Source organism: Lacerta agilis, chromosome 1 (genome assembly GCF_009819535.1).
Source record: "Lacerta agilis isolate rLacAgi1 chromosome 1, rLacAgi1.pri, whole genome shotgun sequence".
In the NCBI taxonomy this organism is placed as follows: domain Eukaryota; kingdom Metazoa; phylum Chordata; class Lepidosauria; order Squamata; family Lacertidae; genus Lacerta; species Lacerta agilis.
Genome location: NC_046312.1, coordinates 70,114,024 through 70,130,655, shown reverse-complemented (window position 1 = coordinate 70,130,655; position 16,632 = coordinate 70,114,024). Strand labels below are relative to the sequence as shown.

General features: G+C 39.9%; 1 protein-coding gene and 1 long non-coding RNA gene across 5 annotated transcripts in view; one reads left to right on the top strand and one right to left on the bottom strand.

The window, feature by feature from the left end:
* The window catches only part of USH1C (USH1 protein network component harmonin), a 52,904-nt gene extending 38,811 nt beyond the window's left edge, over window positions 1-14,093 (top strand). For 3 of the 4 annotated variants that reach the window (XM_033153818.1, XM_033153812.1, XM_033153826.1), the window contains exons 16-21: window positions 8,342-8,383; window positions 8,641-8,694; window positions 9,028-9,127; window positions 10,309-10,418; window positions 10,957-11,012; window positions 13,423-14,093. In XM_033153818.1, coding sequence (XP_033009709.1) covers window positions 8,342-8,383; window positions 8,641-8,694; window positions 9,028-9,127; window positions 10,309-10,418; window positions 10,957-11,012; window positions 13,423-13,435 — 375 coding nt within the window. In that variant the 3' untranslated portion in view covers window positions 13,436-14,093. Of the gene's footprint in view, window positions 1-574; window positions 728-1,199; window positions 1,343-2,955; window positions 3,449-5,099; window positions 5,220-5,990; window positions 6,054-8,341; window positions 8,384-8,640; window positions 8,695-9,027; window positions 9,128-10,308; window positions 10,419-10,956; window positions 11,017-13,422 lie in introns of those variants that run through there. The other variant, XM_033153835.1, reaches the window with a different exon arrangement.
* Window positions 1-16,632, bottom strand: part of LOC117049150 — a 42,815-nt gene that overhangs the window by 26,081 nt on the left and 102 nt on the right. The window contains exon 1 of the long non-coding RNA XR_004426922.1: window positions 16,606-16,632. This exon is cut by the window's right edge and continues 102 nt beyond it. This is a non-coding gene — a long non-coding RNA (uncharacterized LOC117049150). The remainder of the gene's footprint in view (window positions 1-16,605) is intronic.

Sequence of the window (16,632 nt, the reverse complement as noted above, 5' to 3'; positions counted from 1 at the left end):
ACAGTTCCAAAGAAGCAGTTTGGTTCTCCACAGTTTTCTGCATTTCCCCCCGCCCCCCCCCTTTGCAGTTGTTTGCTGTGTTGTTTTGGCAATATGTTGTACAATGTTTTGGGTGTGTGAAATACTGAATTATTTTCTTACACAATAGAATAATTACTGCTACTTCATATGCAACCTCCTATTATGTAAGAGCCATAATCTAAGCATGTACTTGCTTCATTTGTAGAGAGACCACAGTTTATGTAATATTTTAAAAGTGATGTAGTCTTCAGTTAATCTGTATCAAAGGCATCTACACACATTGTGAAAGCGTTGACATTTTGCCTCTAGCTTTTCAATATCTCGCCCTTCCAACAAGGTTTAGTTAAAATTAAATGCATTATGTGGCTGCTGTTTCTTCATGCCCAGCCTCAGAAATCACTGTGAATGGTTGCATGTGTATATTAACAGAGCCCGTTTTTTTAGGACATCTGCTCTTGTATATATAATCTCAGATGATTGAAGTAGTACATTTTCAGCCCCTGCAAAATATATATTTTCTAAATGTATGTAAATATAATAAAAAATCACCTAGAAAGGCAAAGAAAGAAAGAAATCCAAAAGTGACAGTCTCAGTGAGCAGAAAAAGAGCAAAATGCAACTGGAGTTTGAGCTAAAGCTTCTCAAGGAAAAGGAAGAGAAGCTAGAAAGAGAAAAACAGCTGAAAATCAACCGGCTTGTACAAGAGGTATGTTCTTTCTGATGCCTTTAGTTTTACCATTTATTCCTGGGGGGAGGAAATATGGGTGTTATTTGAGTATTTACATTTGAAAATAACTTCAGATATATGAAAATTTAAAAAAATCACATTGACACTGTAGTTCAAGAACTCAAGCTAGACAGCAAAAAGTGGTTATCACAATTTAAAAGCTTAGCTTTGGTCCTCTTTGATTGGCTAATGGCACTATGACAGGCATAGGCAAACTCGGCCCTCCAGATGTAGTGGACAGACACAATTGGTCATGTGTTTATGCTTTCTAGGACTGCATGCCTCTAACTTTTAATATATGGTAGAGATTGGAAAATGAGATGAATCACAACAATGTTTGTATCTGTGCACAACATTTTTAACAGTGAAATTCACTTTGCGCAATTGAATATGAATTATATATCTGTAACAATAGCTTTACACTTTCTTCTGTGACTGTGATATGACTCAGGTATCTGAGACTGAACGAGAAGATTTAACAGAATCAGAAAAGACTCAGCACTGGGTGGAAATGCTTTGTCAAACACGTTTAGAACAAATCTCCTCTGTGGAGAATGATTCTCCTGAGGTAAAATCATGCTCTGATCCCCACCCACTGAGATATCTAAAATGCCTGTCTTTGTTTTCTTTTTTTGATCTACGAACTATTTTACAAATGCAGTTAGCAGTATTGTCTCTAGTAGTCTCACTTGTTTAGTTTACATGGTGGGGAGAGTTTCAAATTCATCCAGAGAAATAGATGCCCTTTCTCTAAGGAAAGACATTTTAAGAAAGTAAAGAGAAGCAGAATTAGAACAAAAGCCTAGCTTCCCAGCAGCAACTTCTACTGATACCTAGTCCTTTACAACAGGCATAGGCAAACTCGGCCCTCCAAATGTTTTGGAACTACAATTCCCATCATCCCTGACCATTGGTCCTGTTAGCTACGGATGATGGGAGCTGTAGGCCAAAAACACCTGGAGGGCCGAGTTTGCCTATGCCTGCTTTAAAATCTAATACTTGCTATATGACACCTTGTTGTTGTTGTTGTTCAGTCGTTCAGTCGTGTCCGACTCTTCGTGACCCCATGGACCAGAGCACGCCAGGCACTCCTATCTTTCACTGCCTCCCACAGTTTGTCCAAACTCATGCTAGTCGCTTCGAGAACATTGTCCAACCATCTCATCCTTTGTCATCCCCTTCTCCTTGTGCCCTCCATCTTTCCCACAGCAGGGTCTTTTCTAGGGAGTCTTCTCTTCTCATGAGGTGGCCAAAGTACTGGAGCCTCAACTTCAGGATCTGTCCTTCCAGTGAGCACTCAGGGCTGATTTCTTTAAGGATGGATAAGTTTGATCATTTTGCAGTCCATGGGACTCTCAAGGGTCTCCTCCAGCACCATAATTCAAAAGCATCAATTCTTTTGCGATCAGTCTTCTTTATGGTCCAGCTCTCACTTCCATACATTACTACTGGGAAAACACCTTATTACATAACTAAACCCTCCCCCCACTAAAAACCTTAGTTTTGACTGCAAACCAATCCTATACACCTACTAACCAATATTAGAATAACTTGTGTCAAATGTCATAATGGAGAACCTAGAGATCAGTGCTTTCTTTTCTGGGGGGACGCAGGGGTACACATACCCCTAAACATTTTGTGAATCTAAGTTTGCCTTCATTGAGGGGCAGTATTTCAATACAAGTAGGAAAATGAGAGTACAGTACCCCTAAACATGTTGTTGTTTTTTTAAAGAAAAAAAGCACTGCTAGAGATAACTTTCCCACAATTGTATCACAAATAAATGAACAGTATAAGTTTCTGCAACGTCTTCTATCCCTTCTAATTTACAAACATGTATGCAATTGTGTGAATGTGGAGTCTTAAATTATACCGCTTGCAATAGAAATCCCTGTTGGGAAGCTAGGTTTTTATCTTTTAATTTTGCTTCCACGGATTGCTCTTACCTTCTTGAAATGTCTCTTTCAGCTGTAGGATTTGCCGTCGCAAACACTGGTTTCCTTTGACCTGAATTGCTACATATTGGTATGTGGGCCAATCGGACAATTGGCATTGCGTGAAAATGAAATGTTCTCATAGCAGCAGGCAGCATTGTGCTCCGTTGTTTGCTCTTAGTGAGGATGTATTCAGGTAGTTTTAAGGAAGTGCTATGACTACTACATTAAAACAGATTTTTTTTTGTTATTATATTAGACAACAGGTGTACGTCCTGCTGTTTCTCCTTCTGCTACATCTGTGCGGAGGTTTGCTGGTGGTTTGCAGCTCCACACCACTGACCTTGATGATATCAGCTTAGATGATGTTGGCAGGCCTCCAAAATGCCCAGCACCTCTGCCTCCATTGCCCCATGCATCTCCTGTATTCCCAGGGACTTACCCGCCTCCTCCACCAAGTGTCCCAGCTCCTAGGGGACCGCCTCCAATGCCCTCTACTGCAGCATCATGGATTGCATCGCCTTCTCATTCTTGGGTGCATGCTGCACCTCCTCCCTTGTCACCCCCATCTTCTCCCCCACCCCCTTCTGCTACAACTCTCCATCCTGTGCCCACTCACTTGGAAGAAAGGGTGGGCAGCCACAGCTATCAGCCTAATGGGCCAGCAGACTCAATGAATGACTGGGAAATGAAAAGCTACAAGGGAAGGAGCTTTAGTCCAATTAGTTCTCAGACCAGTGAGCAGACCTATTTATCCAGTCCAAAGGTATGACATAGTATGGAATATGTTTTGCATCTGTGGCAAACCCAACCACCTCCTGCTTCTGTTTGAGGTTGTCAACAGAAAATATACATATTCCACTGTGAGTTTTGCTCTGCATGATATTGTACTGCAGCATCCCCACTCCCCCACAAAATAAAAGATAAGCACATTTTAGAACATGGTCTTATCATGCCTGTTCTCTTCCGCCCTCCGCTCCCCAGTGTGGTCTTTTGCACATTTCTGGAAATCCTCTTGTGCTGCCTGGAGACATTTGTACAGCTTATATTAGTCAACTGAGTGTGTGTGTTTTCTGCTACATATTTGTCTGTGTAAGAAAAAGCAAATGTGCATAACAGCTGAGTATCAAACATGAATGTGCTTCTGAGTAGCACATCCATGATCAAGTACTAAATTTGCTGTTGAGCTACTGATAGCTCACTATGCAATTTACTATCTGTTAACCACAATGGGGATCTCTAAAGGTGCACATTCTTTGCAGATTTCTGCTAAAGACCATCCTTGGTCCTCCCAAACTGCATGTTCTTTCTGTCTGCTTGTGATGCTTTGTTGTTTCAAAAGGCTTTCTTTGGTTTCTGGTTTTCGTACATGAAGTTTTTAATACCAGTTCTCCATCCAGGTGGAAATGCTAGTGTTCATGTTTGCAATAGTTTAGCTTGTTTCTGTTTCATAAGTTGATTTCAGTGTTTTTAAATAAGATAAGAGTGCTTTAAATTGTATTGTAGGGATTAGTCTGTGTTCACAATTATTTGCATGCTTGTTTCAATGTATTAGTCATTGACCACTTTAATATATGGCACAATCCTATACACATATACAGTATGTAGTTAAACCACATTGAGTTCAGCAGGGTTTAATCTCAGGTAACTGTGTACAGTATTGCTGTTTTAATTAATATAAATGGGTTGAGGAAACCCATAAAGGGCTAAGAATATTTAAAAGGGGGAAGTTATTTAACCATTTGCATTATAATTTTTTTTATCCTATTTTAAAGTAAGACAGCTCTTTGAAGGGTCAAAATATCTGAAGGTTGTCACACTTGCTTCAAAAGAAGTACATATTTTGTCACCTACATGTTATTCTTCTTTCTGTCATAAACTGATTGGTTTTTCAAATGATTATTGGTTGTGTGGTATGTCCAAACCATAAGTCATCATACCCCATATGAAACCTGTTGTCATTTAGGTTACACGAAATACAAGTCACCTCAGCAAAATGTCGTCTGCATCAGGCAGCCCATTGGTATGTCATATATATAAATATATACATAGTAAATAAAGAAAATGTGGCAGCCTTCTAACATAATACCATAAGACTTTCAGATCTCAGAAGAAACTAGTTATTTTATTTATGAAATGCCTAGTTTTATGGTCCTAGCTATCAGTGCAAAAGCAAGCATTCTGAATGAAATATCCAAATGGCCCTGAGTCTAGTATTGCTGGGTGCTTAAATTGTTGTTCAAACTGTAAAGTTTCCCACCCACACCCACCCCTATTGGTTGGTATTGTGGGTGGTGTGGGTTACCTTCATATGAGTTTCATGGGACTTGATAGATGTTGATGAAGTGTCTGAATTATTTAGAATGTATAAAGCACACAGGTGTTTTCTGTAATATTCTTAAATTGCACCTCCGTAGCAATTTTCTCCAAGCCCTCCTGCCCTGCGTCGCCCAGCTGTACCCATAGTCTCCAAACCTGTCATGCTGCATCCTGACCACAATATCATGGTCAGACCAGCAATCAAATCAGAAGCCCTGGTAAGATTAATCCTATATATAATTTGCATGCTGCAAGTGTGTTGGGTATGGCATGTCAAGTGATCTGCTCACAATTAGCATCCGTCTTTCCTTCTGAGTTCTAACCCAGAATGCAAACTGAACATGTCAGATATATTGTGACGTGTGACAGATCTTAAGCTCTTAACATGGGTGGCATTCCTAGGGTCTCCTACAAGACCCTGGCCCCTGGAGGTCAAATAGATCAGCCACTCAGCTACTGCCCTGAATCCAGCCTTCCATTAATAGTCTTCACAATACCTACCTGCTGCCAATCCCATGTGAGTTAAGAGACCTATAGGACTCTTCTCCTGTACACTTAACTGAGTATATCCACACAGGATATGTGGGATGAGAGATACTGACCTTTATAATCCAGCCAGGCCAGAACACAGTTAAAACAGTAAACATATTTATCTATAAAAAGCAATAACCAGAAGTAGTAGTATTTTTTACAGGATACTAAAATAAGTTCTAGTATCTTAACCTAATATACCTGAGTCGTCTCCTTAAGTTATCCTATTTAACTATTACTTCATTGCCTCTCATGTCTTCATCTTATTCCCTCTCCTTCTGTGAGAGGGCGTCCAGATAGTCCAGATAGGCAGTGTCTATTTGAAGCGCAACTTATCCATGATAGCTCAACTGTGCAGAATAAGTTTGTACATGTACAAAAGTAACCTTGCTCTTGCTAATGTATTTGTTGGATAACTAATTGCACACTTGGCAATTTGTTTCTGTCTTTTTTTTCAGCCTCAAGAGATGTTTAAAAGGATGGTGGTTTACAATTCATCATTTAAAAATAACAAAAAACAAGTAAAATAACATTTTCTTTGTTTGTGTGGCATTTTTGTCTTTCAGTTGTGCTTTGATACTAGCATTCTCCCGCTCTTTGTTTCCCCCCCCCCTCTGTTGTCATTTGGAATAAGGACACAGTATAACTTTCTAAAATAATAATGGATTAAAATCGTTATCTTAATCAAGCTTTATACTCTCTTGATGAATGCATGCAACTCCTGCTAGCATATTGAGAAACTAGGAGTCATACACAATGTTTATCACGTAGTTTGTTCCCGAGTGAAAGCTGCTTCTATCACAAATCACCACTCTGGGGAGGACTATGCATTAAGACTAGGGTGTGGCATCCAACCCTTTGCCCCCTTCTGTAGTTCTGATCAGGGCCCCTGCACCTGCAATTTGCACTGGGAGAAAAAGCTCCAGTTTAAACAAATGGGAGCTCCGTTCCCTGATGCAGATTGCAGGTGAAGAGAGGCCCAGTCCAGGTTGGGACTAGAGCTGCAGGATAAAGTTTAATGGCTCCCAAACCCTACATCAAAGTACTAGTCTGGACTGGGGGGTCCCTACAGAAGTAATTAGTGAAAGAAAAAGTTTGCACTAAAGACCAAAGTACATGAAAAACACCTTTGGTTCTAATTACAAGCACTAAAAATACTGATGATATTTTAAGACATCAGTGGGAGCTTTCTTTGCCCTGATTTGGCAAAGGGTTAAAGCCCCTCTTCCCCCACTCCACAGTCCTGACCTTGCTTTTCCCCACCCCACCCGTGCTGATTATTTGTTTTGGTTTATTAAAACAAAACAAACAAACAAACTCACAGGGCCAAATGATGTGGTTTTAAAATATGGGAATAAAGTTGTTGCCTTCCTACTTGGAATCAGTCTGCTAATGTTTTCTCCTTTCACCATGAAGCAGAAGGACAATACTAGATCTGCAATTTTAATTTTAATGTAGCAGTGCCCAGTGGTTGTACACCTGTTAGTAGTACACAATGAAAACAGTTTGGTGACACTTTTCCCAGAAACACTAAATGCATTTCACAGTGTTTATTCTGGAGTGGTAATGATTTGTTTATTGCATCCAGCCTGTGTTTGTTTAAAGGTATTGTATTTACTCTTTCTTAAAACATACTTTCCCAGGAAAGTATTCTTCAGGGACAACATCTGTTTGTTATGAAACTGACATTGAGGTTAAGGAAGATGAAGTGATTTGCTTTAAATCACACCATGAACCAGTGGTTTCACTCAAATTACAACTCCCTGTTCTAAGACATTTGTTCAGAATATTTCTTTCTAACATAGAAAGACTGCCCAGATCACTTTCATTTTCGTCTTCTTTACAGAATTCATTATTATAAACCATATTATATCAGAGTTGTACTACCGGTATTTGCAAGTAAAGTGCTTTGTGAACACAGCTATTCATCAAACAACAAATCTAGAATCTGTGAAACCTGAAACCAGAAATCTAAAAACTGACCCAAATGAGTTAATAAAGGGAGCGGGGTCAACAATGAGAAAGTTTGACACGCCTAAAACTACACTGAAATTAATAAAACAGGACTATCCCAGCATGTCTACCATCCTATTTATCGTGCTTATCATCCCACTAGGATGAGTGTTAATCTCTGGTATATGTGCTTGATTTTAATACATGTAAGCATGTCTGTTGTGGATCAGTGTTGAATGTGTGTGAAATGGGCACATGGATTCTGTTAGACCAGAAGACGACCAAAGCCATACAGTCTCACCACCCTGATATTTAAGAGGAGCAGTCTAGATGTGCAGTAAAATGAGCTGGATTTGCTTTAGACAGGCAGTTAAAAAGTTATGCATGCACTGAAGAGATGAATGTGGATGCATGTTCAATTGAATAAAAACTGTTTAGAAATGTTTTCTTCTTTATTTTGTTTTTCTGCTTTGTAGCAGCCAACTTTCCAGTTCCATCTTAGCTTTACTCCTTCCTTATATTGCTGAACCTCTACCAAGAGCCTGCTACTCTCCCTTAATTATGCTAGTGGAGTTCAGCAAAATACATCATCTGCATGTAGCCTTCACTGTCCATAGGCAAATGTAACTTGTCAATAGCTAAGTCTAAGGAAACTTCTCTAGAATAATTTTATTTGACTATTACATCCTAAAACAGTTGGAATCTCTCTGTATGTCTTCTGACTGTCAGGAGGAACGTTGACAAACTGTCTAATATGTCATCATCTCATTTCTTTTCTGGCTTTGCTCATCTAGGAGCATCTCCTCCCCATTTATTGTTTGCTATGCATGTATTTGATTACCAGTTTTATTTGCAGGGCTTCCAGAAGTATGTGGAAAACTTTGATCCCTACACAATGGTAAGGAGACGTTTACAAGTACAGCATAGGCCATTTGTTATCTCTTGTGCTTTGCGCTGCCTTTTGACACAGGTGGCATTTTCAGCTTTCTGAACTAATGCAGAAACTAATGCAGAGACCCGCAAAGGGAATGTTCTGCATAGATTATATCTAGAAGTGCCTACGTTCTGTAAGATGCATGCTTCACATTATGTAATTTGTCTTTCGCATTTGAAAAAGTACTGATAACTAACTCATGTTTCTTGATTTTCTGCTAGTTTTCACCTGATCAGATTATGGGGAAAGATGTGCGACTTCTGCGCATAAAGAAGGTAATGTTTGTGATGGAAGAAGGATAACTGGTTAAGCTTTAGGAGGCAGTTTCTTTGTTGGGATATCCAATGTAGCACCAGTGCTCGTTTTCAAATGAAACTTGCTGGTGATGAAGTTCAGCCGTCACTCTCTCACACTGAATGGCCCAAAATCTTTTTCTCCTAACACCAGATATTATTGAAGGATTTGGCCCATGCCCAAAAACCACTTCCATCAGTATTATTGATTTGTTTATTTATTTAAATAGATACTGGCTTTACTTCTGAAAACTCTTAAAGGCTGAACAAAGGTGCTTTTCTTTCATCTTTTCTGAATTACGTTTTTCTTAACAGGAAGGATCATTAGATCTTGCAGTAGAAGGAGGCATCAATTCACCAATTGGAAAGATAGTGGTGTCTGCTATTTATGAAGGTGGTGCTGCAGACAAACATGGTGGGTAGCTTTGATCAAGGACAATAGAAAAGATGAAATCATGTCACTCATTTGATTAAACAGTTACGTTGACATTTTTTGCCATCTTTCAAACCTTACAAAGCTCTTTTTTTAGCAATGGAATTCTTGAGGCAGATATCTATTATTTACTTGTTGTAAATGTATAAATACTTTGTTAATAATTGTGGTTTGTATTCAGTAGCATTCCTCTGCTGAAGGAACTGAGGCTTCCTCTTTTTACAGTGGGGAGGGAAGCTATTTTTACAAATTTCCCCCTCCTTCTGCAACCTTCTCCCCATGCCACCACCCATGCTGTTCCAGAGGGTTCCCCAACTCTCTGAAGATGATTTGTAGAGCTTTAACAGGGAGGGGGGAATTGACAAAAATGATATCCCTTCTCATCAGGAGTGTAGCATGGGGGCTGCTACTGGGACGATTGCCCTGGGTGCATTTTGGATGGGGGGCACACTGCTCACAACACCCTCCCTGAGTCATCCCTGTGTGGGTTTGGCCAAAGGCATGTTGGTGATCTCTGCCGGGAACGCACAGGGCGAAGCATGTTTGCCCCACATATCCCTTATACAAGGTAAGACAGCTGGCAGTGGGTAGGTGGAGGATGGTGGGCCGTGTTGGCCTGGCTGGATGGGGGGGCATGGTTCGTGTGACATCATGCACACACAATGCTCGCCCCCCCCCAAAAAAAATGTTGGCTGCAACTCGGCACCGCTGCTTTGGATTCAGCACACAGAGCAAATCAAGCCTCTGTGGCTCTTTTACAGTTTTCAGCTTAAAAGCTCCCTAGCCTATTGTTCTCCTACCCCCAAGATGACATGGCATCCAGCCGGGTAATGAGAGGGGATCCTTACTGCTCCTGGAAGAGTATCACCAGCTACTTGCTTACATGGCAACATGGCCAACTTTTTAGTCATGCAGATGGGGTGCTTACAGGCCAAACTAGGGCCTTTAACTTAGCAAACTGGTTTAAACAGTTTAGCAGTTCCTTCTAGTGTACACTAGAATCTTATAGATACTTAATCACAGACTTGGTTGGGATCCACAGGCGTCAGCCCCCTACTCCCACCCTGTAACATTATTTTGGTATGGTGTGGCATAGTTTCCCCTACCCAGGATTGCTGCCTTCATTAAATACTCTAGTCTTTGCTTTGTATTTTCTTTTTCAGGAGGCATTGTGAAAGGGGATGAAATCATGGCTGTGAATGGCAAGATATTGTTGGATGTTAAATTGGATGAAGCTCAGGCGACTCTTGCAAAAGCCTGGAACATGGGTGGGGTAAGTTAGTCTGCATTTCCTAATCTACATTTTACATATCAGATATTCATGTTTCCTGCTCTCCTTATGAAAAGCAATAGACAATTTTCAAAGGTAGTGGTAAACATAAAGTTAAAAATAACGTATATGCCCTATCTTGAAATAGAAGTAAAGAAGGTCTAGGAATCCCACACTGGAAAATGTATTATAAACTTAAAACAATTGTATTATACAGTGCATAGTAATACACAACTTCTCTACTGAACATGGATGCTATTAACACATTAAGAATTAGGGAAGGAGTTGTGTCTTGCGGTTCTTCAACCATCCCGATACACACACACACACAACCTGAATGCCCCATTTCCACATATCCATGTTGCCAGCTTGTGGCTCTACTTTACTTGCTTCCTTTATGATAACAGGCATGAAGCTTAGATGTGTTGCCTGCCATATCGGAAAAATGCACATCATGAAAGAGTACTAACTGCATTTGCCTTCATCCTGATTAGCCACTGGTGATTTAGATCTAATATTTATGACAACTTTTCTTTTGCAGGATTGGATTGATTTGGTCATTGCTGTGTCTCCTCCCAAGGAATATGATGATGAAATGTAAGGTTTCACTTCTATAATCATATCTTAGTTCACAGAAATAAAGTAGATGTCTCTCTTATTTGACTTCAGCTAGGGTCCTTAGATGTAGGCTCAAACTTTAGTGGCCACATTTTAAGAAGAAGAATGTCAACGAAATGAACAGATATCAACAAAAACAGATTAAATGCTAAGAAATATAGAACCTAGGGAAATATTTCAAAAATAGACCTAGGGCAAAGAATTGTCAGGAGGACATGGAAGCTGTAGCTGCCTTCATTGCTGCTTACCTTCTCTTTCCTGGCCTGACCAGATGAAAGAACAATAATGCAGGAAGTGATGCAACAGGACAGCAGCAACACTGAAAGACCCACCTCATGCTCCCAGCTTCTGCATAAAAGGCAGGATGCAGCAGCAGTGGAGAAAGTGGGAGGGGAGGGGGAGAGGAAGGGAGAATGGGCAGGGCTGGCGCGTCCATTTAGGCGAAATAGGCAATTGCCTAGGGCGCCAAAATGGAGGGGGCGCCGGCCAGGCTTGGGCATGGGGGCGGGATGGGCTAGCAGCAGCTTCTCCGCTGTAGCGGAGAGGTGCTGCTTGCCCCCTACACCACCCCCCAGCTCCCGCTAAAGCAGGCTTTGGCAGGGGGTGGGCGGGAGCGCGCCAGAAGGTGGTTTGCCTAGGGCGCTAGAAGCCCTAGCACCGGTCCTGAGAATGGGGCTGGATCTAGACACATCAAAGAAGTGTTTCAGTTAAAAGTGTTGCAAGATTTGTATGAGAAATTGGGTTAGCAAAAATGGAACTCCACATTGCCATCTGGTGTCACAATGTTAGAATGCATAAACAACACTGGTGTTGGTAGTTATTAGTAGACACATAGAGGAGTGCAAGCAAGCAGAGGAGTAACTTCCATACTTATTGTGTGTTTTCATATCCTATATATTTAGCCCTATTCCTTCATCATCTGTCATCCCCAACATAAACAGAAAGGTTTTTGAAGGCAGTGCTGCAGTGTACAGACAAGGGTATCTTCTGCAGCTGTAACCACTGCAGTGTTCCCTCATGGTGAATAGCAAAGCCGGGTGCACATACTGTATTATGTTTTTGTTCAAATGTGTACATTGCAATGCATGGACCTGCCTATACTTTGCATGCCACTGAAAAACTTTGCAGAATGTTCTTTGGAATTGGTATTTCTCATTTTCTTCTATTAGTTCTAAAACTGTGGACCCTGTAGCAAGAATATTCATGTATCATGTAGTATTATTTGCCCTTTTCTCTAATTGCTTCCAATGTGATATGTTTGACACAAAAAATTGGCAGAGACTACAAAAATTCATTTTTCTTCAGTTCTTTTTCACTCTGTATTAGCTAAGTAACTAATAGCTCCCTCAAAAACATGCAGTCAGAACTTTACAAGATTGGATCCAATCAACTCTGTCATACAAAAACATCAACTTCCACTGCTTGTACAATTAGCAAAACCTTAAAGAATAACACTTCTGTTTTCAGAATTTACAGGGATGTGTGCAGTACACAGCTGCTTGTTCTTTAAATCCTATTAACATCAAATTGGATATTTAAACTTATAATCAGGCTTGCCAAAGGAACACATGTTTTTGTTCATTCTTGGTGTTGATACTATGCTTTTTTTATTACAGAGTGACTTAGAATCTTCTGATGTCATTAAAATTCAATGGAGCTTGCATCTGAGTGAATGTGCACATAGGATTGCACTGTGAACTCATGGTTTCTAAAAAGGCATATAGGAAAGCTGTGGCTCTCCAGATGTTGTTGAACTACAACTCCCATAATCTCTCACTATTGGCCATGGTGCCTGGGGCTGATGAGAGCTGGAGTCCAGCAATATCTGGAGGGCCCCAGTTTTCCCATACCTGATCTCGGTAAAGCTTCTCAATTCCAATCCTAAAGTTGCTTATAAATGAAGGAGAATTTTTACCCTTTACAAGTCATGGAGAGAAATTACAAGTGAGTCATGCTTCCTCTTTTTGAGCTTCTGGGGCAATGTTCTGTGGGGAACTCACACTACAACGCTCCACTTAACAATTCCACTACAGCCTGATGTATGAACTGCAGATGCAGAAACAGTACTTGCATCTCTTCACAGGGAAGAAGTACAAAAAGAAAAAGTGTGACTCATTCTACATTCCTGTCCACCACCTCCCACCCACCCACCACCCATTTCCTAACCTTTCCTAACCTTCCTAGAAAAATAGAGGCTATGCTCACCATCAGTAAATGTTTTAGGCTTCTTCATTTGTCATGTTGATGTGCATGAGTCTTTTGTGATCATGCTCTGAAGGGTTAAGCACTGTAAATGCTAATTTTATCGTATAATTTGGTTTTGCTTTCTCAAGTTGTATCCCACCTTGACAGAAATGGGCATTAACCATTTTTCCCTCCCCTATTACAGGACATTTTTTTAAGATGGGAGAAACAAAACATAAGCATTCTGGAGATGTATAGGTATCAAGTTATTTTTGTCAAATCAGACTTCTATCAGTCAAGAAGTGTGAATAAGATGAACATGATATTCTGCAAATCATTCACGGCCTTGTGTTTGAACTCTCAGAGCAGCATGTAATTTTATTTCCTTTCAAGAGCCATGGTTTGTGGTTGCTTATAACTGCCAACAGCTGAATAATTCATTGGAGATGATAAAAAGAGACAGGAGCCAATTCTGAAACTGTCCTAAGTACACTACAGGTGAAATTGTTTAGGAGAGTTCGACCCTTTCTCAAAGGAAGATATAGTACAATCCTATACATGAGTAATTTCTAACAAACTAATACTTAAAGCACAGAAGATGGGGGGGAATTCAGCGAGGATACTGATGATATAAATAACTCAATGCTTAATGTATTTCTGAATTGCTATTTTGAATCTTTACAGATACAGCATTTACATTTCCTTAATTGCTCTATATTCAAAAATGATTTTGTTTTAATGTTTCACATCTGCTGTTGTTCCAGTGTGCCAAGATATCCAAATATACAGCATAATTTCCAAACTACCTTTTAATGCAATAGTGTATTTTGAAAATAAAATGGTAATTCCCAGACACTGAGCTACTGTGTCTTTTAACAGGATTCTGATAACTTGTTGGTGGTGGTAAATCTGCCAAATTCTTGGTTTGTTTCAAAATAATAAAAACACACTTTGAGGAGGTCCTGTGTACAAGCATTTACTCCCACTCCAGGTGTGTTTGGAGACAGGGATCCATAACTTGGTAGTGTAGCAAAATAAAATAAAATAAAATCCTTCCAGTAGCACCTTAGACACCTTAGAGACCAACTAAGTTTGTTATTGGTATGAGCTTTTGTATGCATGCAGGCTCATACCATAACAAACTTAGTTGGTCTCTAAGGTGCTACTGGAAGGAATTTTTTTAATTTTGTTTCTACTATGGCAGACCAACACAGCTACCTACCTGTAATTGGTAGCATAGCATATGCCCTGAATGTAGAAGCCCCAGCTTCAGTTCCAAGCCTAGGATCCAACTCCTCAGGGCCTTGGGAGCTTTGGCCCCCATGATAAAATATTTGAGAGGGGCAGGCCCCAGCAAAGTTGGTGGGCATTTCCATTCGAATGGGGTGTATGCACTGCATCATGTGATTATGTGGGGCAGGGCTTACCTGGCTCCCCACAATATTTTATTCAGGTTGGCACCCCTGGTTTCAAGCATCTCTACTCGGAAGGATCTCAGACAACATTATTGACTTACTTACTTACTTACTTATCTATCATGTTTATGCCAAGATGACTTCTAAGTCATTTTCAAGTATAAAATCAATACATACCGGGTAATTAAAATACACAATAAGATCTATTGGGGCATTAAGACATGGCTAGGAAAGATGTCTGCCAATGCCTCTACCTGTGGACAGGCCTGTGTTAGAAATGATCTAGTCTAGAAGCACCAATTGTCTGACTCACTAGAAGATATATTGTGCTTTAATTCCTGTATTGTGAAGTCCTTCTGGCATTGAAAGCAAGTTCCCTGTTGCAGCAAATACAAGATGAGAGGACAATTTTTGTCTGGAGAAAACGTCTCTCTCACACACTTACCATTTGTCCTTTGTTAAGAGTATCCAGTTTTAAGGGGAGCAGAAAGTGAAAGAGATAAATCTTCCAGATCAATCTTAGTCCCATCATTGGTAAATATTTAATGTATCAAATCATTCATGTTCTGCAAAATTCAATTATTCCCACAGTGCAGCATTACAGTATGAGAAGTAATAGTGAGTAAGGAGGTTACAGGCTGCAGTGTATAAATTCTAGTGGGAAATAATATCTTATGAAAGAATTTATCTGGTTTTGGGGGATTATGCAGCAGTCTTCCATTAGCCTGTGAGCAGAAGAGGTTTTCCAGTAGCAAAAGGGGACTTCTGGCTTCCAAGTGCTGCATTTATCCCAAAAAATACAATGAGAAGCCATAAGGCATCTTCCTAAAATGCTCACAGTCATCTCCCCCACAAAGGGTGCAAACATGTCCTGAAAAGAAAGATGTTAACTTTTGCTTGGCTTCAATCTTCTTTTCCCCACTTCTACTCTTGTCTCTTTTCCTCTACTGTTTCCCATTCTGGGGATCACTGACCACTTCATCCTCCCCTAACTTTAATAGGTTCTTGTTTACTTATGGCTTAACGGGAAATTGAAATGAGAAAGAAAAGCTTTTTCCCATGTAAACATACTGTACAACGAACAATCTGGCAATTATATTGACATGACATTTATTGAGACAAGAAGAAAACAAAAGTTTGGTTGTTGTTTTTAAAAGACATCCTGCCACCATTTTGAAGCTCCCTTTTTAGACTTCCTATTTGATTCCCTCACTTTTTTAAAAAAAAAGCAAAAATAGTATGTTCTACTACCACAAACTGCAATTTTAAGTAGAGGAACTATACAGAACAACTTGTAAAAAAAAAACCATCACAATATTTAAAATAAGTAGGATTTCATATTTAAAATAAGTAGGATTCTCATTAGTATAGAGACATTTCCCCAGGAATAAAGCACATGATCAACTAGGGCCAAGCAGAGAATGAATTGTTTAACTGGAATGTGAAATTGGCAGACTCTCGTTGCTTAAGAAAACTTCATGTCAGTGCAATGACTTTTAAGATAATTATGCCACCAATTTTACACCGATATACGTGCTGGCTAGCATGACTTTTGAAAGAGCAGAAAAGGCAAAGAGGATCTCTAGGACCCATCTTTCCAAAAGGTTCAACTATTTGCTATTTTCCCTTCCCTTAGAGAGTGATAAGGGAACAAATTATACCTTTCAGATTATCCTCTGAAGACCTTCAGCAGGCAAAAGTCACTTCAGGCTAACCACCAGCTCTTCAGAGACGAAAGCAAAGAGACACCAGCTTTAAAGTCCATGTTTTTTGTTTAGGGACCAAGTGAGAGTAAAACTTCCACATGTTTATAAAGTTAGTCACTACCAGTGCACAATCTTATGGAACTGGATCACAGTCAGAACTGCATTTGAGGAAATAAGTGGTATTCTGTCTCATATTTGTTTGGATCTGAAAGCAACAGGGATTAATATTAGCAGCCATACATATTTAGGGGACCGTACAAGACTTACATGAGCTCTGTACTTCTCCCTTCCATA